The sequence below is a fragment of the Gopherus evgoodei genome, chromosome 2 (assembly GCF_007399415.2).
Source record: "Gopherus evgoodei ecotype Sinaloan lineage chromosome 2, rGopEvg1_v1.p, whole genome shotgun sequence".
Classification (NCBI taxonomy): domain Eukaryota; kingdom Metazoa; phylum Chordata; order Testudines; family Testudinidae; genus Gopherus; species Gopherus evgoodei.
This window is the reverse complement of record NC_044323.1, coordinates 261,874,460-261,900,395: the sequence shown is the minus strand read 5'-3', so window position 1 is coordinate 261,900,395 and position 25,936 is coordinate 261,874,460. Positions and strand designations below refer to the sequence as shown.

The 25,936-nt window shown below is 41.7% G+C and overlaps 1 protein-coding gene across 4 annotated transcripts in view; it reads left to right on the top strand.

Annotated features, from left to right (window-relative positions):
* Nucleotides 1-3,079: 3,079 nt before the first annotated feature.
* The window catches only part of DPYS (dihydropyrimidinase), a 50,249-nt gene continuing 27,392 nt past the window's right edge, over nt 3,080-25,936 (top strand). For 3 of the 4 annotated variants that reach the window (XM_030553685.1, XM_030553687.1, XM_030553686.1), the window contains exons 1-4: nt 3,080-3,624; nt 14,325-14,483; nt 17,346-17,525; nt 19,518-19,707. In XM_030553685.1, coding sequence (XP_030409545.1) covers nt 3,364-3,624; nt 14,325-14,483; nt 17,346-17,525; nt 19,518-19,707 — 790 coding nt within the window. In that variant the 5' untranslated portion in view covers nt 3,080-3,363. The remainder of the gene's footprint in view (nt 3,625-14,324; nt 14,484-17,345; nt 17,526-19,517; nt 19,708-25,936) is intronic. The other variant, XM_030553688.1, reaches the window with a different exon arrangement.

The following is a 25,936-nucleotide window of genomic DNA, read 5'->3' as shown; positions in this document are numbered from 1 at the left end:
GTATTTTTGTGTTGTCAATTGAAATGAAATATTTGAAAATGTAGAAAAAATCCAAAAATATTTCATAAATTTCAATTGATATTGTTTAACAGTGCTATTAAAACTACAATTAATTATGATTTTTTAGTTAATTGCATGAATTAACTGCAATTAATCAACAGCCCTAGTTTTTAACAATTAAAATAGAATTATAGCGTGTGTCACATCTCTTCTCACCTTTACTCTTTTCTATATGTTTTCTCTAAATCCCATCTCTTCAGACCTCAGGTCAGATAGAATCCTCTTGCCTACCTGCTTGCATGTGCAAGAAAGTGCAGCTGCCCGCTCCTCCCCAAATTCCAGAATCTACTTGAGTTGGATGATGAGAATGAGAGGAGCATGATGCACTGGGAGTGTGGGAGGGTTTTCCATGAATAGGGGGCATTATGGAAATAGGCATAATAATGGAAGCAGACAAAGGTGATTAATGGGGTAGTGGGGAGGCTGGCCATTATTAGGTTGAAACGTGTGGTGAAGACTTAATATGATGCTTCTTGGGGGTACTCAAGCTTGTGAGCACCTCATTATTCCCTGCCCTTAGCCTGAGGAGGCTTTGTGCCTAGGTGAAGGATCCTGTGTTTCCTTGCACCCTAAGCTATTTTGCCTTTCTGAATAAACAACCACCCCCTGCTGTTTGTTTCTGCCTGTAGATTTTTCTCATAGATTTCAAAATATTTTATTTCACCTGTAACTCATATGCAAATATTTGTAAAGTACACAAATGACCAGAAATAGCTATCTGTTACCTCCTGCCTAAAAGGAACGTTGCTGAGGCATGTCACTTTCTGGTGACTTGCTTTGACGGCAAGCTTTTACGAACATATATCTTTTAGTATAGATACAAAACTCCTAAATTATTATCCATTGCAATGATTAAGATGACCAGTAGGCTACCGGGTCCTGGAAAGACATTGCATGCCACCCTTCAGTGAAATATTATGCAGATATCCAACCCAGCAGATACCTGTAAAACCCTCTGCATCCTCTGCCAGTTGGCACCATGGGATCACTATAGGGCACCTCCCTAACCCTTATATTGATGAAGTATGGTTAGCCACTGACTAATTCCTGGGTGTTGGCTCAGAAACCCTCTTGCCTGGAGAGTATAATCTGTCACCAAATTTTAAATAAGAGCAAGATCTGAAAGAGAATCTGTGATGGAGCAAATCAGTGGATTCTGAGAGCATATATCTCTTTCAGAGGAACTGAAATACGTTGCACCTTAATTTAAGGTGGCTTTGAGGCTGTTCTGTGTTCACTAGGTTTATTAAATCCTACAAAACTACATTCTTGTAGTCTCACACTCACATCTTATAGAAGGTTAGGGTTGGAAGAGATCTCAGGAGGTCATCTAGTCCAACCCTCTGCTCAAAGCAGGACCAACCCCAACTAAATCATCCCAGCCAGGGCTCTGTCAAGCTTGGCCTTAAAAACCTCTAAGATTCCATCACCTCCCTAGGTTACCATTCCTTAGACTATGTTGAATGTTACATAACTATAAACTCATTCCTCAGACTACGTTGAATGTTGTACAGTAACTGACTCCATGTTGGTAAAAAAACAGATCTAGGTTGGGTTTGCCTTTGCTTTTGAGATCATGCAATTAAAATGGTCTCTAAAATGCATAATCTCTCTGCCTATTAACATTTCTCTGTATTTGTCATGCCAGAGAGTCTAGGTATAGTTTCCTGAGAATACTTACTTTGTTCCTGATCACAAAACCATTAGTTTGTTTCAAGTTAGGCTTTCAAATCTTTTCTTCCATTGTGTCTACCTTGTCAATATTTCTGTGGCTCCAGAGAAGTGAAAGTGCTAGGGCACAAATTATTTTGACACAGTCTCTCAAATCACTGAATTATGTAAGAGTGTAGTATGAGCAAACATTGCTCAACAACGAACTCTTTTACACAGTACAGGGTCAGGTAATGATTATATAATAAAGACAATTTTTAAATTGAGTGAAGGGAAGTTTGGAAAAATCTTTGGGATAGGATTTTCAAAGTATGTCAGAGAACAAGTCCCACTGGAAGGCAAAGATGCTTAATAAAAATCCCACCCTAGGAGAAAGACATCCGGGGCAGGAGATGATGATGAATTCTCTTCCCAGGGGCTCCAGTGGGAGGTACATCTATCCTGTGGGGGTAATTCAGGCCAGTCCAAGAAGGTGCTTTTCCACTATGACCATATCAAACACTTACCAAGTTTACGTAAATGTTGCTGGTACAAGATTTTCTTGTTTGTCTGTGTGAACTAAATAAATGGACAAAGCTTCGATATCTGCCAGCAATATATTTAGTTCCAAGGGTAAAACTTTCAAAAGCACCTAAGTGCCTCATTGAAAGCAAGTGGAATTTAGATTCTTTTTTTCGTCCTGCAGGTACCCACGAAAGCTCATGCTCCAAAACATCTGTTAGTCTATAAGGTGCCACAGGACTCTTTGCTGCTTTTAGGTTTGGAAGGGAGCCCTGTGCAATGGTGAGGTGACCCTAATTGTTACTTTGCCTGGGGCCCAGGTTTGTCTTAATCCAGCTGAAGCCTACCATGTGGGTGGGATTGAAGCCTGCACTGCTGCTGCTTATGCTGTCCCTGATCTGAGCAAAGACAGACTCCAGAGCCATTACCCCAGCACTAAACACTAGCTTTTTTAAGAGCTCAGCTCCCATTTAGAAAGCAAAATAAGTGGCCAGATTTGCAAAATAGCTCAACATGTTGTACACTGCTCACTTCTGAAAATCTGGCTATAAGCATCATAGATGGAGCATCAAGGCTCAGCGCTCTTGAAAATGTGGCCCTTATTAGTTGCATAAACAAGAGCTGAGCTATTCTGAAAATGTGGCCCCACAATCACTGTTTAAATATTTTAAAAGAACGTGGTGAAACCCCTGCTTCCTCTGACCGGGTCAGAGCAGTGATCAGCAGACGTTACATGCTAAACTGGGGGCAGTGGGAGGAGTTAGTGGTGCAGGAGGAGAGTCCTCTGATAGAGCTATAAATACCAGTATGTCCCTTATATTTGGGAGCCGCATGTAAATAACTTGACATGATGAGAGAAGCAGACTGGTGAGGGAGAGTGGGCAGCAAAGCACCTTTCAGGAGGAACTGCTGGGATCAGTTTTAGAGGAACCACCAGGAATCTGTCTGCTTCATTCCAAAGGAACGCATGCAGAGTGTTCTTGTTCTCCCAGTCTGTATTCCTGCTGGGGCTGTATTCCTACAGAAGAGAAGACTGAGCCTGATGCCTAATAGTGCCACAGCTTCTCCTGCTGTCCTCAGAACTCAGGCTCCACTGCTGGGCACACCTGCAAAGAGCCTGCAGCAAAAGCCATGGCTCCCCTACATCACAGGATTTTGATCAAAGGGGGGAGAGTGGTGAATGATGACTACTCGCAGCTGGCTGATGTGTATGTGGAGGATGGAATAGTGCGGGCAGTGGGACCACACCTGCAGCTTGGGGCACCTGCTGGGCTCCTAGTTATAGATGCTTGCAACAGACTGGTGCTGCCTGGGGGGATTGATACCCACACACACATGCAGTTCCCCTTCATGGGCACCCAGTCCAAAGATGACTTCTACCAGGGAACAAAGGTAAATCAATCTGTCTTGTCTTTACCAGGAGGAAAATTCATTACCACCTATTCAACTCTCTTGCTCTAGGAGAGAAGTCATCTCCTGAACACCTTGGCTCCCTTTTTAGAGGGATAGCACAGAAAGGAGGAGTGTTTTCTCTTCCATGTTTTACTACCTCTGTCTCTCTCTACCAAGAAAGGTCCAGTTTGGATCCAGTTTATAGCTACCAGTGATGTCCTCATTTTCCTTAGTTCTGTGCTTGGGTTCTGTTTGCTTCACCTTTGCAAGCCAGGTAAATTACATGAGCAGCTCTAGTGTAGTGAAGTATTTGTACATTTTAGAAATTATTAAAATTAGTGAATTAATTTAATTCCTTATGTAACTTGCTGATATCGTGCCCAGGAGACTGAAGTTCTCTGTCCCCAGAGCAGCTACAGCACTGCAGATGCTCACCATTCCTCACTCTGCCCTGCCAGTAAATTTGGCCCATCAGCAGCCTCCACTGGAGTCAAACTGATGTCTCGAACTGAGTCTGTATCTCATTACCAATCCCCTGAACTATCCAGTCCTCTAAAGGCAGAATTGCTGTTTGCAGAAAAGAGAACACAATTGTGTACCCTCTTAAGGAGGACTGAGTTAAATTAAGTCTAGTTTAAATTCATATTTCATGTATGTTAGTTACATTATAAAATATATCCAGTAATTGAAATAAGTTAAATTAAACTTCAGTTCTATGTAGTGATGTCATGCAATAACCATACCATTATGATTTAAGGCATTTTAGTATCTGTGATCACAGATTAGATTTATCTGATTTTTGAACATAGATCAGATTTTAATTTCCTGCCGACCCTGTGTTTTCACCACAGAGCAGAGTTAAAGTTCTTTGGGTGTCTCAACTATGCATTTCCATATTGTAACTTATTAGGATTTCTTTTATGTTTAACCTTAACTCTGAATTTCAGAGGTGGTAATGTTTGTTTTTTGGGATAATTACAACAGTCTTGTAATGAGTGTTACCCTTAAGTTACCAATATACACTGGAGTTAATATTGAGAGTATAACATATTGTATGGGGATTCTTACATTGCATTTTTCGTCATTATTAGAGTGCTTTTTCTTAACATGCACCTAAGCCATTACCAATTGTTAAAATAGATGGATTTTAAATTTACTGCAAAGCGCTCAGTAAAGAATGATTTTTGCAAAGCAATTTTCTAGCATAGTAAAGTAACTTTTATGTCAAACATGTCATGTTTCCTGTTTTAAGGTAGATTTAGAACATAGTTTTAAAAGACACTAAAATATTTGATGTCTATATTCATGAATCTTTATTAAGGTTGACAACTGAAAGAGCATTTTAAACTTAATCATAGGAGTTTTGCAAAATCCAAGCTCTGTGATGGGTAGCTGGTAGATATGAGAGAATAATTAGCAGTGAATCTATTATATGAATTTAAGACTTTATATCTGTAAGCTGTCTAGGAGCTGATTACATTTTTCTCAAAACCGTCATTATACAAATAATTTCCAAAAATAACTCTTGGTTTGTAAATTGTTCAATGAGCAGCTTTTTGTGTGTACCGGGTATTAGAAATTGAAAATTCAAGTTGTAAGTTAATCACCCTCACCGTTAAAATAAATACATTTTATGCCTTATTTCTCATATGAATTTGTCCAGGTTTAACTTCCAAGTCAGTGAATCTTCTTATGCCTTTTTCCGTTAGATTAAAGAGCCCTTTAGTACCTGGTATTTTTCCCCTGTGTTTATGCACTGTAATCAAATCATATCTTGATCCTTTTGATAAATTCCGTAGATTGAGCCCCTTAAGTCTGTTGCTGTCAGACATTCTTTCCAGCCTCAGAGTCATTTTCACTGCACAACCTCCAGTTTTTCAATATGCTTTTTAAAATGTGGACACCAGAGCTCTATGCAGCATTCTAGTATCAGTCTCTGCCCTATGCAGAGGTAAAATCGTCTCTTTCCTCCTACTCACTATTCCTCTCTTTATACATCCTAGCATTGCATTAGCCCCTTTTTGCCAGAACATCGCAGTAAGAGCTTCTGGTTCCATTTTTTGTCCAATACGTCCCCTAAATCCTTTCCAGAGTAAGTGCTTTCCAGGAGATAGTCCCCCACTCTGCAGTCATGGCCTGCATTCTTTGTTCCTAGATATGACTTTTTTCTGAATGAGCCCAGCTTACCAGGAGAGCCAGATCGTTCTATATAACTGTCCTGTCCTTATCATTATCCACAACTCTCCCAAACTTTATCAGCCCTGATTTTATATTTACCTCTAGATCCTTGCCAAAAATATTGAATAGCATTGTGCCTAAAGTCAGTCCCTGAAGAGCCCATTAGCAATACCCCCATTCGATGATGATTCCCCATAAACCATTACTTTTTGAGATCTGTCAGTTAGTTCTTAATCCATTTAACATGCAATTTATTGATATTGGATAGCGATCATAACAAGAATACACCACACAAATGCTCCACTGATGATACAAATGACATGTTTAGTCACACATCCAAGTCATATAGTCACATAGTGATGAAATACTGACAGCAGGTGAACAGATGAAGTGCACAGGCTCAGGCAGTCAAGAGGGCTGAAGCACATTTGAGGCTATAAAGGATCAGGATCAGGAGCTCTGAGAGGACCTGGAAGCAGCTGGGAAGCGCATTAAAATTCTTGTGTTAGTTGCTTATGCCTATACACAGTAGATCGGATAAAAAAAACTGTCAGTCCTTTTGCCTTAGCATAATCTGATCACCAGCTGGATCAAGAAAAACTTCCCCGTGGCAGAATATGTGCAGTTTGCCAGCTGCATAATAGATTTCATTTGGTTTTACTTCCTTTTAAGCATCTGGAATAGGCTACTTTTAGAAATAGGATGGTGGAACCCATGGATCTGTATTAGCTGCAGGAGACAGAACTGCTTGGTTGACTACCCAGAAAAGGGTGGAACCTTTGTCTGTTTTTCTGACATGATTATCTGTGACCAGAGAGTAGTCAAGAAGACCTCTCATGTTCTTAAGAGATCCTCCTTTTAATGTGGACACAGAAATCTTTATAATGGTGATCCTGTTTACTTCTGCCTTTGTTGCATTAGGAACATCGGATTTGCCATTCTGGATTAGACTTTATACCCATCTAATCCAGTGTAGGTTCAGTGCTAGCCATTTAGTACATATCACTCTGTAGTTTCTCCAGTTTATCAACTGACAGAGCCACCTTGAATTCCTAAATCTTAATCTTAAACCTAAATCTTAAATCAGAGAAATCATGATTTCCTGAGTGAGTTAAATTGGGAAGCTCTGTTATGAACCTGTTATAATTGATCATTATGGAAACTTTGGCAGTGGGAGTGGTGTTGCACTGTTTGTGCTAGGTAACTTGGAAAGGTTAATACATGTTACATAACTTTTCTAGGAGTTTACTTTGGGCCTGAACTTTCCTCTTATTCATGTGAGCAAGTGTTGAAAGAATGGGCCCTGTATGTAGCTATTTCATGTCTATAATTGATTCATGCGATGGTATTTATTCAGATTAGAATCAATAGTAAAAGATGCTGTCTCTGGAATAAACCAAACAAATTATTTATTTTGTAAATATAAATATTTCACATAAAAATGAAAAATAAAATTTGGTGCTAAATGTCTATTTAAATGTACTACAATAGGCACAAGACATTATTCCAGTAGAACAATCCTGTGTTGCTAAGAAACATGAAAACTCTCCAGATGCATAGTCTAGCAACTTCTTTGGACATAGACATATAAAAGGTGCTACACAGTTAACTATGATTGTGAGGCTATAAACACATATACATCAAGAGGTTCTAAATTAAGAACAGAGTGCAAGTGTTTTTTGATGTCCTGGAATCACTGAATTGTACATCTTTTAACCTGTACAGGCTTGGTTGAAGTTCTGATGAATTATAAGGTTTTAACCTACATTGTATGCAGTATAGTTCTAGCCATGTAGGTCCCAGGATATTACCTCACCCACCTTGTCTCTCTAAGGTTTTAACAGGATTTTTGTTTGTTAAAATTGTATATAATACGTTGTCCTATATTCTATGGATCAGATCCTTGGCTGTGATTAAGGTAAGCACAACACAACTTGGGAGGGAGAGTGCAAAAGTGGCTTTGAGACAGCTTTGCTCTTGCCACAGTCCAGGCACAGCTGTGTACCATGACAGTTCCCTAACCTAAATTAGAACAGATCAAAGTCTGCTGTAACTTGTGCCAGCTCTTAGGAGCTCAAGAGTGCTGATAGCAGCTAGGGTATAGGAAGCTGTGGCCGTACCCCTTGTTATGCCATGCCCCCTCTACTGACAACGGGAAGATGTTCCAGTGCAGGAGGTCCTGCGCCATTGGAGGATTCACTTTCACTGAGATGACCTTCCAGTGGCCACCAATGTAGGCTTTAAGGCTGTTTTGTGTTATTAGTGTAGCACAGATGGGCTTCTTGATCCGGGTGGCTCTAGGCACCAGCAAAGCACGCACCTGCTTGGGGCAGCCCATTTGCAGGGGCGGCAGGGAAGCTGATGGCCAACAGGGGGCTCTGGGAGCTGTAGTTCCTTGGTTAGCTCCCTTCCTATAGAGCCAGCCTTGGAGCAGGGAAAGAACTATATTTCCCAGCATTCCCTTGGCCACTACCAACAAGGAAGGAGGGGGGACCTCATGCGGCAGCGTGCTGTGAGTGCTATGAATGGTAGGGATTCATATTTTAACATTCAAAACACAGGACACTCCAGGGGGAGGGAGGGTAACCTCAGCCTGCCACCATCCACTCCCTCCGACTGCCCCCCACAGAAACCCCAACCCATCCAACCCCGCCCCGCTCCCTGTCCCCTGATCACCCCTCCCGGGACCCCACCCCCATCTAAGTGCTGCTGCTCCTTGTCCCCTGATTGCCCCATCCTGTGACCCCTGCCCCCAGCTGCCCCCCAGGATCCCACCCCCTATCTAAGCACCCCTGGTCCTTGTCCCAATTTGCTCCCTCCTGCGACCCCTGCCCCTAACTGCCTCTTGGGACCCCATCCTCTATCTAAGCCTCCCTTCTCCTTGTCCCAACAGCCCTCTCCTGAGACACCCCCCCCAACTTCCCCCCAGGACCCCACCGTCTACCTGTCCCCTGACAAACCCCTGGGACTCCTATGCCTATCCAACTGTGCCCCTCGAACCCCTGACCCATCCAACCCCCCCTGCTCCCTGTCCCTTGACTGCCCCCCCCCCCCGGAACCTCCTACCCTTTCTCCAACATCCCAGCCCTCTTACCGTGCCACTCAGACCAGCTTGTCTGGCTCTGCGCAGCACCAGACACACTGTTGCATACATGCTGTCGTGCTCCCCCATGGACCCCAAAGGCCCCCCCATACACACACAAACACACCCAGCACGTGCCTTCCAAATTTGAACACCTCAAAATTCAGGAGTGCTCAAGCTCAATTTGGGCAGGTGTTACTTCATTTCTCCCAAATCAAATATACTGATCCACTGTAACTTGCTATAGAAAAAGTAGGATAAAATTGAGCAAGAAATGCTTCCCAGTGGTTATTAGGACTGGAATTGCTGTTTTCAACAGCCATTTTTCATTTGTTTGTTTGAAAGGAAGACTGATACTCATTGGCAAATTCCCCATAGAAAGAAAGAATGTAACAAAAGAATAATAAAGGCACCTCAACTTTTCCTCATTTATGGAGGACAGTCTTATAATATGCATCCAGATATCCTCCAATCACACAAGCTGAAAATTATTCCACTTTATTGCAGCTCTGTAACCATATGTGACCCAATCCTGTCTGTGTTCTGTGCACATCCAAAATTCCTGCTGAATGACCCGCCCTGGGAGTGAGTTACCAGTGACCCAGGGCTGTGGCAGAAGGAGGGTGCAGGTGGCGGGGCAGGAGAGCCCAGGGCTGGGGCAGGAGGAGGTGGGGGGGCACTGGTGTGGGGGAAGGGGGAAGCCCAGGGCTGGGGTGGCAGGCGGGTAGAGGGAGGGCACTGGTGGGAGGGGGAAAGGGGGAAGCCCAGTGCTGGGGTGGCAGGGGGTGTGTGTGGCGGGGAGAGCCCAGGCTGAGGCAGCAGGGGAGGTGCGAAGGGGAGTCCAGGGCTGGGACGGGGGGATAACCAAATTTTTTTTGCTTGGGGCAGCAAAAAACCTAGAGCCAGCCCTGTCTTCACCTACATCTTCTACTGTGCATTTCTGTTTGCTACACCTGCACACCCATCCCTGCACACCATGTTTCACGGGTTTTAAACTTGGCTTGATTTCAAAACCAATATGGAAAGCTTTGTTAAGTACTAGGGACACAATCACATACTACTGGACAAAATGCTGTCTTTGAGTAGCCTCTGTACCTAATTGTAAGTGTTACCGGATCAGGACATAAGACTATGACATCAGCAGTAACTCAGCCATCATCCAACTGGCTTTGTCATTTACATGCCACATTTCTATTTGTTCTAATACTGTAAAATTATCCCCTACTGTAATATGTTGTATTTCACAGTTGTATAACAGCTGTGAAATATACAGTAATGCTCTGAAAGCCACATAATAACAATAATTAATGTGCTAGGTGCTGTAAAAACACAAAACAAAAAGATTGTCCCTGCCCCATGCAACTTACATACAAGTTTTTTCACTAGCTGTCAGTGGTACTTTTGTGATTATAGTGAGAGATACTATCACTTTACATCTGTTTTTTAAGGATTCATGATTTTTCTTTTAGTGAAATGTCTAAAAGATACTGAATTGCAAGAATAAGATAATATGTGCAGATAGGCCTCAAAACCTAGAACGAGGCAGGATCCTGCAGAAGTACCCATGTGATCATGGAATTGCAGGCCATGTTTAAAGCATGTGCACAAGCAGGCAGAGTGGAGAATGCACATGCAACAATTTTGGCATTTCCTGAATGCCTCACATTGCAACCATGTGATACTTTTGACATTGGTTTTGAATAGAATATATCATTTTACATATCTTCTTTTGCATGGCTTTTTATAAGAGGCTCTCAACAGCACTTAAATATTAATTTTCCTAGCCTCCCAGCAAGCTAGAGAAGTATTACTATCCTCATTTTACAGACAGGAAAACTGGGGCACAGAGACAGAGTGACTTGCCAATCATCCCCACACAGTAAGTATGTAGCAGAGATGGAAATAGAACCTAGTTTCTTGACCCTGAACCACTGCTTCACTCCAGGATCAAATACAGCAAGAATAAATGCTTGATTGTACAACAACATTTAAATATTGCAGTACATTGTTCAGCATTATATAAGGCTAAATTGCAATTGTTCATTTTAAATAAATGTGGGGTAGAGTGATTAGATTGACAGTGGTGGTGCCACCCTACATAATATTTTTAGCCCAGCAGTAACCACCTATGCTATAGAGTCATTTTCTTTCTCTCTTCCCCAAAGTATTTTATTCAAGGTGCAATAACTCCAACAGGAGAGATTGAGCAACACACCCTAGAATATGCTATTGACTGGTGGTTAGGGCATTCACCTAGGAGTGCGCAGACTTGGGTTTAAGTCCCTCTTCCAGAGAAGGGATTTGAATTCATGTCTCTCACACATCACAGGTGAGTTCCCTATCCACTGCTAAAGGTCATAAGGAGATTCTTTTGGAATCTAGCCCTTCATTTCCTTTGCTCAAAAAGTAAACAAAACATTTCAGGTTGAACAAAATGTTTTTTTTAACTCAAAATGAATTTTTTCCAACTTTTTTGAAACAGAAAATTTCAAACAATTGTGACTTTGGTCCTGGTCAATCCAATTAATTTTAGATTTTTTGGAACTGCAGGAAACTGAAAAATCTGTTACTTGCACAGCTATAGTCCATGATCATCTTTCCTTTCTTTTTGTTTAGATGAAATGGAAAGATCCCACATATGTGGTAGAGGTAACCAGGCAGTTAGATCATATTTACACATAGGAATTAAGAAATATGTGATGTAGGTCCGATAGAGAAAGAGACAGAGAAACTTTTGTAAGAGAAACTTCCGTGTAGCCCAATTTAGGGAAGACCCTGTTTTAATGGATAAAATATAAGAGGGATCATCAATAAACAGTATAGCAGTGTGAAATATACAGTGTCTTAATTTGCCAGGGCTACACCAAGATGCTCAGGATGGAATCCTATGCTTGGGGTGACCCTAAAGCTCTGACTGTCATAAACTGGGAGTGGAAGATAGGTGTATCACTCCTTAATTGCCCTGTTCTGCACACTCACCCAAAGCTCTGGTATGGGACACTTTTGGAGAGAGGATGCTTGGCAAGATAGACTTTTTTTTTTTTGTTGCTTCTGTTGTAACATGGTATTCAAGTATGGAAAATATAAAAAACTGCTGCCCTAAGGCATCATTAAACACATACTTTAGCAAGAAGGATCACAGGGCCACATTTATATCAGAATCATTGTGAAATGTAGTGTAAATGATTAGCTAGGGGACTGATTTTTGTCCTTCCAGTTTAACAAATAAAAGCACTGCATATCTGTGGTTGCAGATGTCAAGGAAAAAAGATTGGCAGACAGGGTAAGGAGGTAGAAATACCTATTTTTTTTAAAAGTGCTTACCGACAAGGTTTGATTGGATTTTGTATTATGAGAGATGGGCTGTTTTTATTTCAAAATAAAATCTCACAATAAAGGAAATGCAAATGTGTGTGAATAGTTGCACTGACATTGACAAAAGTGATTTGCAAAACCCAAACTGATGGAACATTCAAAAGTCTCCTGACTGCTCTCTTAAGAGCATTGCTTCAAAATAAACAAAGAGAAACAGAAAAGCTGTTGTGGCAAAAATTTCTCCAATTCTGGCATCCAGATAGTAGTAGGCAGAATATTAAATTGTTTTCGAAAACAAAGAAGGGACTGTGAGGTTGAAAGAAGAAATAGCTCTATGGTAAATTCTGGTGGCTTCAGCAAACAAGTTTAGGAAAGGCGAAGACGCAGTAACAGGTTGAGTGAGATGAAAATAGGAAAAGAGTATTGCAATGTTAATGTGAACCCCAGTGAATTTTGATCTGATCTGGGCTTAACAGCTGTGCAAAGGGATACTATTCAGAGAAGGAGAGCTTCCAGCTGATCGAGCTAAATAATAAGAGCATTGACAGGCTGGAGCAGATTGGTGCTTTATTTAGTCTAGTATCCTATTTCTCGCAGTGACCTACTACAAGATGCTTCAAAGAAAAGTGCAAGAAACCCCACAGTGGACAATTAATGAATAATCCTCCTTAGAAGACAAGTTCCTTCTTAACGCCATGCAGATAGTGATTGATTTATATTTGAAGTGTGAGTTTTTGTGCCCCCACAAAAGGAAAAGTTTTTTTTTCATGTAAAAAGATATTTCAATGAAACTATCTAATCCTTTGTGGAATACAGCCATGCTTTTGCAGTTGATATCTTGTGGCAATGAGTTCCAGAGGTTAAATGTGGACTGTTTAAAAATGTTTCCTGTATCAGTCCTAAATTTGTTGTGAGTGAATGTTTCCTTATTTGTGCACTATGTGTGAGAGAATAAATAAGCGCACTTGGTTTGTTTTCCCTGCACCTCATGTCCGCCTTAGTCTTTCCCTATCTAAAATAAATGGTCCCAGTCTTTTCAATCATTTTATATACAGGAGCTTTTTCTAATTATTTTTGTTGCCTCTCTCTGAATCCCTCCTGTTTCTGCTGCCTTGTTTAGATAGGGTGACCAAAACTGAAGCTAGTATTCCAAGTGGGACTGTACCACTGATTTATATAAAAATCATTATAATTTCTGTGTTGAACAGAGGTTTCCATTGAATTTCCCACATTGAGATGGTAGTCTTTTACTGAGTGGTTACAGTTAAGGAAGAACCCAGCAATGTGTGTCTTCCAGTCTGCATTATTCTACATTCCTCAATACTGAATTTCATTTGCCATTGTGAAGCCCATCACCTACCTTTTATTAAGTCTTTCTGAGGTCCCTCACAGTCCTCTCTAGTCGTGACTTACCTAGCTAACTTTGCATCATCTGTGAGTTTTGCTGCTTCCCTGGGTTATATATATATATATATATATATAGTTTATAGTTTAAAAGTAATTTTGGTGTCCCATAAGGCTCAAGTTTTTAAACTGATGCCGTTCTGTATTAGAGGTACCATAATTCAAAGGCATCCTTTCTGCCTCCATTGTTCTGCTGATATTTGGATTTATTTTGCCAACTCATTGGACCCTGGAAAAGCATATCCATTTTGATTTATGTGCCTACAGTGGTTCTGGCACTCTTCTCCCTGTTTCATTTACCAGCTGGTTAGAGACATTCAATGATGCACGAATGCTACAGACTCTCAAATCTTTAGTGCAGTTTGGGGCCTGTGTAACTATCTAATTTGTTTAGTCTTGGTTTCCTGTGTTCCTTCTGAATGCCTGGTTGGGACCTCAGTCCTCAGCCCTGCTTCATTACTTGGCCCTTTACATCTGTGACACACCTAAGCAGAAAGTTCCATCAAGTAGGTCTCTGCACCATTGCACTCTATACTCAGATTTCATACAAGATGAGTCTTAAATTGCATATAGATTTTCAGTGCATGGACAAAGGTGGGCATAGAGAGGAAAAATTGATTTTGAAGATATACAAGATGTAGCAACATCATGGAGAAGGAAGAGAAGTGAGAGGAACCTTTCATCACCGATGGCTAAATAACTGCAACTCCTGTGATTTCAGGCTGCTCTCGCGGGAGGCACCACTATGATCATTGACTTTGCAATACCTCAGAAAGGCTGTTCCCTTGTTGAAGCTTATGACACGTGGAGGAGCTGGGCAGATCCTAAAGTCTGCTGTGATTATGCACTGCATGTGGCAGTTACATGGTGGAGCAGCAAGGTAGATACAATAGTGTGTTGACGCTATATTGATTTCTTAATGTTAAGTTGAATTATTCATGACTAGATTTCAGATGTAAAGTGTAACATGCTAACGTGAGTAAAATGTATTAATACTTACCTATATTTGCAAAGGCCTGCAGTAATATTGCCCTATAGTGTTGTGATTTTGATAGAGCTCACAAACTGAACACAATTGGGGCTCCCAATTTGCCTGAGAGATCCAGGAAAACCTCATTCATTCTTGAACATACTGGGCCTGACCAAGAGAAGTACTAAGACCCTGATGATCACCTAAAATTTCCATTGATTTCAATGGGACTTTCAGGAATTTTGCATTTCTCAGAACGAGACCCGTTCTTTGGGATCATATAGAATGTGAGGTGCTCTATTATTGATACTAATATTAAATACCGGATTATGGTTCTTTCTAGTTCCCATTTTTAACTCCCCAAATTACACACTAAGTAGTCCTGTAACACACAGGCATGGGAGTCTGTGCACTGAGCACTTCATGCATTGGTCACAACTTTGTAATTGTATAAAAGGTAATAAATAAATTAGCCAGTAAAGCTTAATGCATGAGCCTTAGGACAGTAGAAGTACATTGGAAATACCATCAACACTGGCTGAGTGTAAGTTAGTGACATGCCCTGGTTTTATATTTAGAATTCCATTCATTTTGTTCTGTAGTCTTGGGCTCCATAAATGCATTTAATTTATCAAGAAAAATGGGAGTCCTTACATTTTTCAGACAGAAAGGGAAAGCCAGGCAAACTAGATGAAGACATGTACATATGTCATGCCTTTTGGTATACCACCAGCTCCTCGTGTTCTAGCAGCTACTGCATCTAATTCTCATTTAAATCAACAGAAAACTTAGATTATTTAGAATTCCTTTACCAGATCCTAGAGTTTAAAGACAAAACAGACCTGTTAGTTTGTCAGCTCCACCACTGCTACCCCGCCATACCTACATGAATATAGCAAGTGTGCTAAATGTTTGACATCTCTGATCCCAGACTAAATGTTCTAATATCCAGTTCAGAAGTCTCTCTTGGGTCTAATGGATCTCACAGGTTCCCTGGAGTAGACTCACCCAGGTGTTAGAGATCATAATTAATTATCATTTAATAATAATCCTCAGAGGATTGCAAAGTAACAATCAGAAGTATTGTATTATCATCTTCATTTTATTGAGCAGTTAACGTTCTAACCCTGCAGCTGGCTAAATGTGGGCAAATTCCTGCACCTATGCAGAACCCCATGGTTCCACCCAACCAAAGTTAATTGCAGGCTCAGGGTCTAAATGACTTGTCCAAGGTCTCAGGAAGTCTGTGTCAGTTCTGATAATAAAACCCAGGCCTCTGAACGTTCAGCACTGTTCCTTATCCATGACACTGCCTTACATCACGATATAGAAACAATTTTAGCGGGTGACCAAGACCAAGCGAAGTGATACTGTGATGTGTCTCCTACTAAGGACACAGACTGCAATTTATCAGGCATATTCAGGCCCAAATAGGAGTATGCCCTAGAAGGAAAGGCTTCTCAGATTGGCATATGCCTTGGAATAAGGGGGGAGAGTCGCAAAAGGGGCTTCCCAGATGGGCACATATTCCGATATTGGAGAGAGAGGCTCCCCAGATGGGGCATATACCCTCCTTCCCTCCCCTCCAGTTCCAGTGTCTCTTCCAAATTCTGTAATTTGGCTGTTTTTAATCTAGATATAAATTTCAGCCATCCACAAAACACCCAGAGGCTGGGCCTGGAAATCCTCACCTGGTTGCCCTCACTCTCCCAAGTTCCCTGGTGACCTAGCAGCTATTACAGGCTTATTCCTTTAAACCAATACATTTAACAAAGCACACGACATGGGGGTCTTTCTTCCTATTTGCTTCCATCTTGGGTCAGTCCAGAATCCACTAACTTCCCAACGTGCCTGGGAAGAACTTACCTTTAAATCCAAACAGTAAAATTCAGGCTGCCCGCAAAACAAATAAAAATAAAAACAAGCTGAAGTTTTTAAGGCACCAGCCTGTGAGAATCCTTTGGTTACCACGGAGAGGTTTGGGGGTTTAGAAGATGCCTCTGGATCCAGTTACTACTCAGGGTGGGGAACACAAGGCTATGAAACATGACTCCCTTCCGGCTCCAGGATATACTGTTAGTGATCCGGGCTGTGAGTCTACCGAGCCCAGAGATTCCATGACTGGGGATCCATGCAGGAGACAAAGGAAGCTTCCATGTAGATGATGTTTAGATTTGCTTTTGAGAACTGGAACAAAATATCCCAAATGACAGAATATTACGTAGCCCCAGGTCACAGCTCTAAACAGCAGAAACCTTTTCCTTATCAGTCATTCCAGATTTGTCCTTACTCTTTGAGTATGCCAGAGGTTAATTCCCAGAAGGGACCCAGCTGGTTTAGCATCTGGTCTGAAAGATCTAAACTTCTGGATCAAAACTTGCCCAGACCTACTCCACCCCCTAACCTTTTGAGAAAGAGAAATTGAATATTAATCAGCATATGGTGCAGGGCTCTTTCCACAAATTCCAGGCTTTTTGCACCAATTTCTTTGGTAAAAATGTCCAGTCTTTGAAAATGCTTTGTGTCTTGGACATCTATATATGTGTGTGTGTAGTTAGTGAAGCACTTTGATATAAAAGGAGCTATATAAACATTTTACTTTCCATTCTTGCTTGGAATTTTTTCTTGATGGCCAAGTAAATTTTCATTGGATTGTTCATTATCCTCATCTCCTCATGGCAGTTTAGCAAGGCTGATAGAAGTGAAAAAGATAACTATTCTATTTTTCACAGCTGCATTGTGGGAATTGTTGACATTGGTTTTTTTTTTCAGGTCAAGGAAGAAATGAGAATTCTTGCTGAAGACAAAGGGGTCAACTCCTTCAAGATGTTTATGGCCTACAAAGATCTGTATATGATTGGAAATTGTGAACTATATGCAGCTTTTTCCCAGTGTAAGCAAATTGGAGCAATTGCTCAGGTCCATGCAGAGAACGGGGATTTGATTGCAGAGGTAGGTGTTGGATGCAATGATTTAAAATTTGGAAGTCAAAGGTACTGATGTGTCTCCCATTCCCACACTACCAGGCTGCCTTCCTGTCTTTACCGTAATGTAGGGAAATGCTGTTATCCCCATTTTACTTATGGGGAATTGAGGTTAAGTGTCTTATCCAAAGTCTCTGTGCTGGAGCAGGGAATTAAATCCAGGTGTCCTGAATGCTACGCTAGTGTCCTAACCATTGGGTCCATTTGGTTTTGGATAGCGTTGCAAATGATGCCTTTAGGCCACGCACCATTCGTTTCTAGGCTGAAGCACAAAAACCAAAGACTTACAGAGTGTCCAAATAACAAAGTTTTATTCTGCAAGGTTCAAACAACGTTCGAACGTGGTCCCCCTGCTAGTCAGGGAGAGACCCAGGCTGCAGATTACATAGAAGTTATATACCTTTTAGGAGTGCATGCTACCTTTGTGAATCGGAAGTCTTAACCAATAAACAAGCCATTTTCTTATCTTTAGCCTATTACAGTTAATCACTGTCCTCATGCTGGCTAGTGCACAGTCCAGCGGTTACCTTGCATACTAGAATTTTTCCTTAATTATGTTGTTGCAGCTGTATTCCTATCCTGTTTCTGACTTTATCTTCCTTTAATGCTGCCCTTGGGAGTCATGTATGTGGTGTGCTTGCTTTTAGTTAATGATGGATACAAAATAGGGGAACTTACAAAATGGAGTCGCTCATGCTAACTACCCTTAACAGGTAGATGCTGGATGATGCCAACTAGCCTATTCAGTGCACAGTAAATCAAATTCTTTTTAGGGTCTGACTCAGACATCTTTGAAATCAGAGTCCTTCTGTTGACTTTGGTGAGTTTTAAACCAGGCCCTTAATGTTTCTGAATTTCTTGTAGGCATGTCAAATAACGTGCATGAACATGAAGGCTAATGTTGTGTTTATTTATTGTATACATAATTTAGCTCCCTTAAGTAGTTAGTGGGTTGTGCTTATATGCATAAAGTGAAAAGCGTTGAGTAGGCCCAGGAATATGTGGTGGGGCGGGAAATGATCCTTCTATAATGAGAGCATTACTGCACAGCTACCAAGAAGAGTGAGCACAGAAGAGCAGGAGTGAGGTCAGTGGGAGGAACACTTGGCTAAGTGCCTCAGTGGCATGATGAGAACAGTACTTAACTCCGGGTCTCCTCAGACATGGCCATTCCTTATGCATGTTTTACCCAGTTCATTTATGAGTAATGGAGCTAGGCACCCAGAGGACTCTGCACTGGGTGAGCACAAGTCTCAAGATCCCTGTATCTATATGTAGCTTCTGCTTACTCTAGTGCTGGTGTATAACTTCTATGTCTTCACCTAAGCACCACGCTATGACTTAAACTCCTGCCCATGCTGGCTAGTGTTTTCAGAGTTTCTTGAAGTATCTTTGGCTGGAATAGTTGAATGGTCTTCAGAGTCCCTCAATAAGGAATGCATTTGTCACTAAACTACAAACCAGTGAGTGTTTAAACTCTTATAACACAATGCAAATTATAATTCTTTATGCTCATCTAGCTCCTTTTCATCCCTAGATCCCCAAAGTACTTTACACAGGTGGTTAAGTATCTTTATAATGTGGGTAAGTATCTGTGCTACTGATTGCTCCACTCGGGCACATAGATGTTCAGGGTGGGCTTTTCAAAAGCACCTAAGCATCTTTGAAAGCCAGTGGCACTTGTGCTTCTAAGTCACTTAGGCATTTTTGAAATCACACCCCTAAATACTGGAGTCTGACCTTTGACTTCAATGGGAGCAGAAGTAGGCCAGTGCTGAGTGCTCTTGAAAATCCCATCCTAAGTGAATTATTCAGTGTCACACAGCAAGTTGGTTGCAGTGTCTGGATTAGAACCCAGATCAGCTGACAGCTAAGTTGGCCAAACCACTGCTGCACTTATATAATTGACACTGCTAATTAAAGCAAGGCTAACATATATGTATTCTTGTGTGGTCTGTAGGGTGCAAAGAAGATGTTAGCACTGGGGATAACTGGCCCTGAGGGACATGAACTGTGTCGTCCCGAAGAGGTGGAAGCAGAAGCCACACTGAGAGCAATCACCATAGCAAACGCAGTGAACTGCCCTCTTTATGTCGTTCATGTAATGAGCAAATCTGCAGCAAAGGTGATAGCTAATGCACGAAGAGAAGGTAACTGCCCTCCTGCATATTCATGCTTGGTCCAGGGCATGAGAGTAATGGTTATGCTTGTTGAAGGATGGTTGCAGGAAGGTGTCTTAGCTGGCTCCTCAGTTGGGGTTCCTGTCAGGGGACTGAGGGTGGGGATGATAGTCGGGAGGTGGGTAGGGGCATTGTCAGCTGCTGCTGGAGGGGAGAGAACTAATAGCTCTGAGCAGTATATAGAGGTTGGGTGTACTTGTCCTCTGTGTGTTAGACATATACAGCTGGTCACTATGTCATGGCACAGAGATATACAACTACAGTGAAATTCTGAGTCAGCTGCTCCTTTAATAAAAATAAAACAGATTGTTTAATTGCAAGAGGAAAATCTCTCTTTAATTTTCACTATCTATTTGGTATATGAGGAATTCCGATAGCAGGAAACAGGAGCATTTGAGGGTAGCCTGGACATTTACTCCATGCTGCCCTTGTGTACAAAAGCTTTAGTCTGGCCCTTGCACTGATGGTCTGAATTATTAGTGCACTTGGTTTTTAATCAAGTCGAGGGATGTCACAAACAGGCTGGATAACGCCAGTATTTGATAAAGTGCCCACTAATTTTGGATGCCCAACCTGAGGCACCACATCCCAGGTGAGTGCTCTCCCCACTGGGATAAAGTGGGAGGGACGTTCTGTCGCCCCTGTCATTTTCTTCACATTTAAACAACGTTCAAAAAATGCTTCAAACCAAAACATGTCAATCAACAGGATGTGAAACTTTTCCAACCTTTTGGATTCACCAAAAATGTTGAAGGATTTTGGTTTTCGTTGACCTGAATGAAATTATTTTTCCATAGTTTCTGACCTGCCAGCAAACTGAAAAATCAGCTATTCACACAGCTCTAACCACAATGGAAGGGGCCGAAATCCTTATGGATTACTCGTCTTTTCAGATCCCACTTGGCTTCCCTCTTGATCCAGCTTGATCCATGTATGCGTCAGTTTCCCTGTCTATACATTTTGGATACTGGTCTACCTTTTAGGCTTGATTAAATTCTTTAAAGTGTTTTGAGATAATAGAAGTACACAGTAATATTGTTACATATAGGATTAAAGTAATGTTTACCCACATCCTGTTTTGAAGTGTAGACATACTAGAGATAGCCAATGTATTATGGTATTCTAATAAGATTCTGTCTTATTGATTCAAATATGTAAAAGAATCTTTTACCTGTATCTTATTTAGCAGCAATTATCGATACTGTGCTAAACTAGATTTGTCCACCAGGTGACACTCTTGGTAGCAATGTGGAATCCAGCTTACTGTATGCCTTTGTAAATTCATTCAGTGAGAAGTGGTGTCAGAATCAAATACAAGAAACTGCAAAATCAGTCAAAATATCCTGGTGAAAGCAGAAATTTTGACAAGCAAATGTAAAGGCCTGATGAGGGGGAAAAAGGTGTTTTGGACTATGCTGTGTCAATACAGAATTCTGTAATGCTGCAGAACCTGTAACACTTACAAGATCTCCTTCATGTTATATGTATGTCTTGGAGTCCATGTAGGATTACTGGTGACTAGGCACAAAGAACAAATTGATCGCATTCTGCTTCCTGCTACCCTGGAGAAATCTGGAATTACTTCATTGAGTTTTTCCAGGTTTACATGAGAGAAATGAAGTCTGGCCTACACTTAAAAGTTTTACCGGAAAAACTTTTACTTCAGTTGGGCGTGTGGATTTTTTGAGTGAAATAGTTTATACCAGTAAAAGCCCCAGCGTGGGTACTGGTATAAAGGTTATTTGTATAGCTTATTCCGCTTCCCCTACAGAATAGCTATACCAATATACAGTAAGCACTTTGTTTCTGGTATAACTGTGTCCATGTTTTATGGGGGTGGGAGAAGTACCACTATAGCTAAAGCACAAAACTTTCTAGTGTAGATAGGGCCTGAGAGTGGATTTTAACCAATTAAAAAATCCAGCCCCCTGGATTTTTAAAAGATTGATCCAAAAACAACATACCAGAATTGACCAAATTATAAACAGAATATCACTATAGAGTAAGACGATTGCTGGACTAAACATACAGAATAAAGCCCTTGAAGACTATTCCAGCTATGGTTCCATTGACAGGTCAGATTAGCCTCTGAATTGCAGATGGGTAAATCTCATTTTTGAAAATGGGACTTAGACTTCTAAGTCACTTACATGCTTCTGAAAATTGTATCCCAGTAAACAACATGCAAGGATCAAATCTTCCAATGTGACATGATTTCAGTTGATGGGTCTCAAGATTATACCTCTCCTTGAACTGCAGAGAGTTTGACAATAAATCTGAAGCAGACAGTGTGCTTAGTGATAGACCATTTCATGTGGAAGCAGCCAGTGCCAGCCCAGCTAAATGTTTAATGAAGAGACAACTAAGAACCACAGCTATTTTGAAACAGAACAGACTTTAAAGTACAGCAAAAAACAGTCAAAAAGACCAGAAGGGGCTTGCTTCCTGCTTAGTATTTTTCATTAAATAAAAGAAAATGTGACAAATGCAAAGGTATTATGGGTCTGATTTGTCACTGCACTACCCCAGTATAGTGTCTATAGGCACAAGCAGGTTGAGCTAATAGAGCCTTCCCTCAGAATGTTCTTGCTTGTTGGTTTAAGGCAGGTTCTAATATTATTTTACCACTACATTCAGTGAGTCATAGTCAGAATGAAATGCAAGAAATAGTAAAATCAGCAAAAATGTCCAAATTTAACCTGGTGAAGCTGCAGCATGCTAGATTCAAGGCCATTACTGAAAATGAATCTGCAGGTTTATGCTCCTTCCCACTCATGGGAGCACCTTGGGTTATGTTCTGATTGCAGAAACGTCATCATGAGTGATGATACATGAGCCAGAAAGAACCAGCTTGACTCATGCATCCCAGAGTGTGCTGGGCTGAGAACTGAAAACATCTGTGCACTTGTAAACGAGATATGGAACTATTGGCAGACAATCAAGGAACCCCACAGTGCCATTTTTTCAGGCTTTTTTCATGGTAGTTCACAGTGAAGTTCACTTTGGAAGGAATTCTCTCCTCTGCTGCTGCGCCAGCTCCAGCAGGGGAGATTCCCCCTGGGACAGGCTTTGCGTAAGCACTGCGCCACAAGACCCAGGATAGGAGGCATGGTGAGTGTGGGAGAAGAGTGTTGCAGGTTGAATGTGTAGGTGGAGCTGCCCCCACAGGTAGCTGAAGACAGGCTGCTGTAACCTCAGCAAACCCTCAAAAATGTCTGTTCCATCGGAGGTCTGTTGGGCCCCTGTGGCCAGGGGTGGCTCCAGGCACCAGAGCAGCAAGCGTGTGCCTGGGGCAGCAAGCCGCGGGGGCGGTGTGCTGGATGCCATGAGGGCAGCAGTCAGGCTGCCTTTGGCGGCATGCCTGCGGGAGGTCCGCCGGTCCTGCAGCTTTGGTGGCAATTCGGCTGCGGGTAGGCTGAAGCCGCGGGACCGGCGGACCTCCTGCAGGTATGCCACCGAATCTGCGTTACCGGCGGACCTGCCGCAAGCGTGCTGCCAAAAGCCGCCCGACTGGCGTGCTTGGGGCGGCAAAATACATGTGGCAGACCAGAATTGGGAGAGCACACATGTGGCCTAAACTCAAACCCCCCGCAACCCCAAACCATGGCTGTGAATTTTGTGCTGTGCCTCTTAGAAGGCAGTGCAGAATCCCATCCTTTAACATTTGAAAATAAATGGGTATAATACAAAGGATCTACTGCTTAGATCTTGGAAGAGAGTCCTGCAGTTCCCATCTTCTTTTCTTTGTATCTTTCTCCTCCTCTCTTTGCCTAACTCCAAAACACAATTAGATAAATGGGATTGGAAGCTTAAAACTCTGCATGTTAAAGACCAAGTAATAATGAGAAAAATAACATTCACCAATATGTGACAAAGCAAAGCAAACTGAGCCAATGGGAGAAGATTACTAATATCTGTGTCCTGAAAGATGCTGAAACCATCTGGCAACTAGTGTGGCTGGAGAACAAAACTAGAAGCCCTACACCAATAGCTGCAGGCATATTGGGATTGATCGAAACTTAAAAATGGTCAGACAGCATTTTTGTATACCTAATCTTCACAAAGCAATTGAGGAATGGCACAACACCTGCTGAGAATATAAATTAAAAGGATAACCAAGCACCAAAGAAAGGCACTGCTTGCACCTCTGAAAACTTCAGCCCCTGTGAACTGGTGGCACTAGATTATCTTGACATTGAATGAATGAGATTTTTTTGTGTCATCTCACAGACATTCACAAATAAATGAATTATATGAATTACCGGTAATGCAGTGACTGTCTATGTGCAAATAAAACAGTCACACAGACATCAAAATCTGGTTTATTAAGATCTAGCTTGTTGGTGAGGCCATGCCTTATCCCTTTCAGAAGGGGTGAGGGGACAGTTAATTTCCACTGGGAGAGCCACAAACAGAAGTTGCCCTCCAGAGGAGACCTTAAATTGGGGTAGCACTTGTCACAGTGCAACATCCTTCCCTCATACTGCGTAGTGCTGTGAGCACTGGATAATAACTCACACCTGTGAGGTGGGAACTTTCCCAACAATCTTGTGGGCCAGAGAAAAATGATAGAAATTGAGCCATGCAATCGTCTGTGTGGATACTGTAACCTGTTTGTAGTAATGTATCAATTTACTCTGTGGCTTAGCTTCATTAATATGGGTCTAAGCTCTTTGACTGTCATAACAGAATGAATCTATATATCTATTATACTTATGTATACTTGTATAGTACACATGTTTATGATTAAAGCTGGGCTTTTCTGTCCCACCATTTTTTCCCCATTCTGCATCATGGCAGGAGGAGAGGTGGGAAGAGAGAAAAGAAAGCCTCATGCATCTGAGGAAGTGGGTATTCACCCACGAAAGCTCATGCTCCAAAACGTCTGTTAGTCTATAAGGTGCCACAGGATTCTTTGCTGCTTTTACAGATCCAGACTAACACGGCTACCCCTCTGATACTTGTGAGGACAGGTTTTTCAGGTCCAGGATAGGAAATTCTGTTCAAAGCCATAGAGATACAAAGTGGAGGGGTTTGGGCACAGAACTGGGATTTGGGGGACTCAGGTTCAGAACAGGGAACTTGAACTCCAGACTCCCAAGTCCCACACAAGTGTCCTACCCACCAGCCTATGGCTTTCTTTTCTCTCTTCCCACCTCTCCTCCTGCCATGATGCAGAATGGGGAAAAAATGGTGGGACAGAAAAGCCCAGCTCTAATCATAAACATGTGTACTATACAAGTATACATAAGTATAATAGATATATAGATTCATTCTGTTATATAGGAGAGCTGGTCAGGAATTATTTGGATGTAATAATTTTTCACAAAAAAAAAGAGAAAGAAAAGAAAAAGGGAAATCACCATGTATCAAAGCCAAAACTCTTATGGGGAAAGCAGCAAAGAATCCTGTGGCACCTTATAGACTAACAGACGTTTTGGAGCATGAGCTTTCGTGGGTGAATACCCACTTCCTCAGATGCATCTGAGGAAGTGGGTATTCACCCACGAAAGCTCATGCTCCAAAACGTCTGTTAGTCTATAAGGTGCCACAGGATTCTTTGCTGCTTTCCCCATAAGAGTTTTGGCTTTGATACATGGTGATTTCCCTTTTTCTTTTCTTTCTCTTTTTTTTTGTGAAAAATTATTACATCCAAATAATTCCTGACCAGCTCTCCTTATGGTAGGCAGTATCTGAGCACCTCAAAACCTTTATTGTATTTCTCCCCACACCCCCACTCTGAGACAAGACAGTGCTATTATCTCCATTTTGCAGATGGGAATCGAGGCACACAAGCCTACTAATAAACAAATCCTACATGCTTCAGTCTGGCTGTAGATGTGTTGTGCCATTCCCATGTACAAAGAAAACATTGAACCAAACAGAGGATCAGTCTTTAGGAACCTCACTTGTTCAAACCTCGCAGTCATGTTTTACTATGGCTCATATCAAAGCTTGCAGATAGCTCTCCACCACAGAAACATTTATAGTTCATCAAGTTTCCATCAAGCTTTGTAAGTGCACCCATGAAGGTTCATTAATTCCACAGCAACGGGATACCAGTCACCCCACGAAAAGGGCAAGTATAGTATTGTGCCAGCAACTATCGAGTTCAATCCTGGCTCTGATGCTGAAACCTTCAGTGGTCTTGGGAGAGTTGCTTAGCCATTTTTGTCTCCTTTACCCCATTTGTAAAATA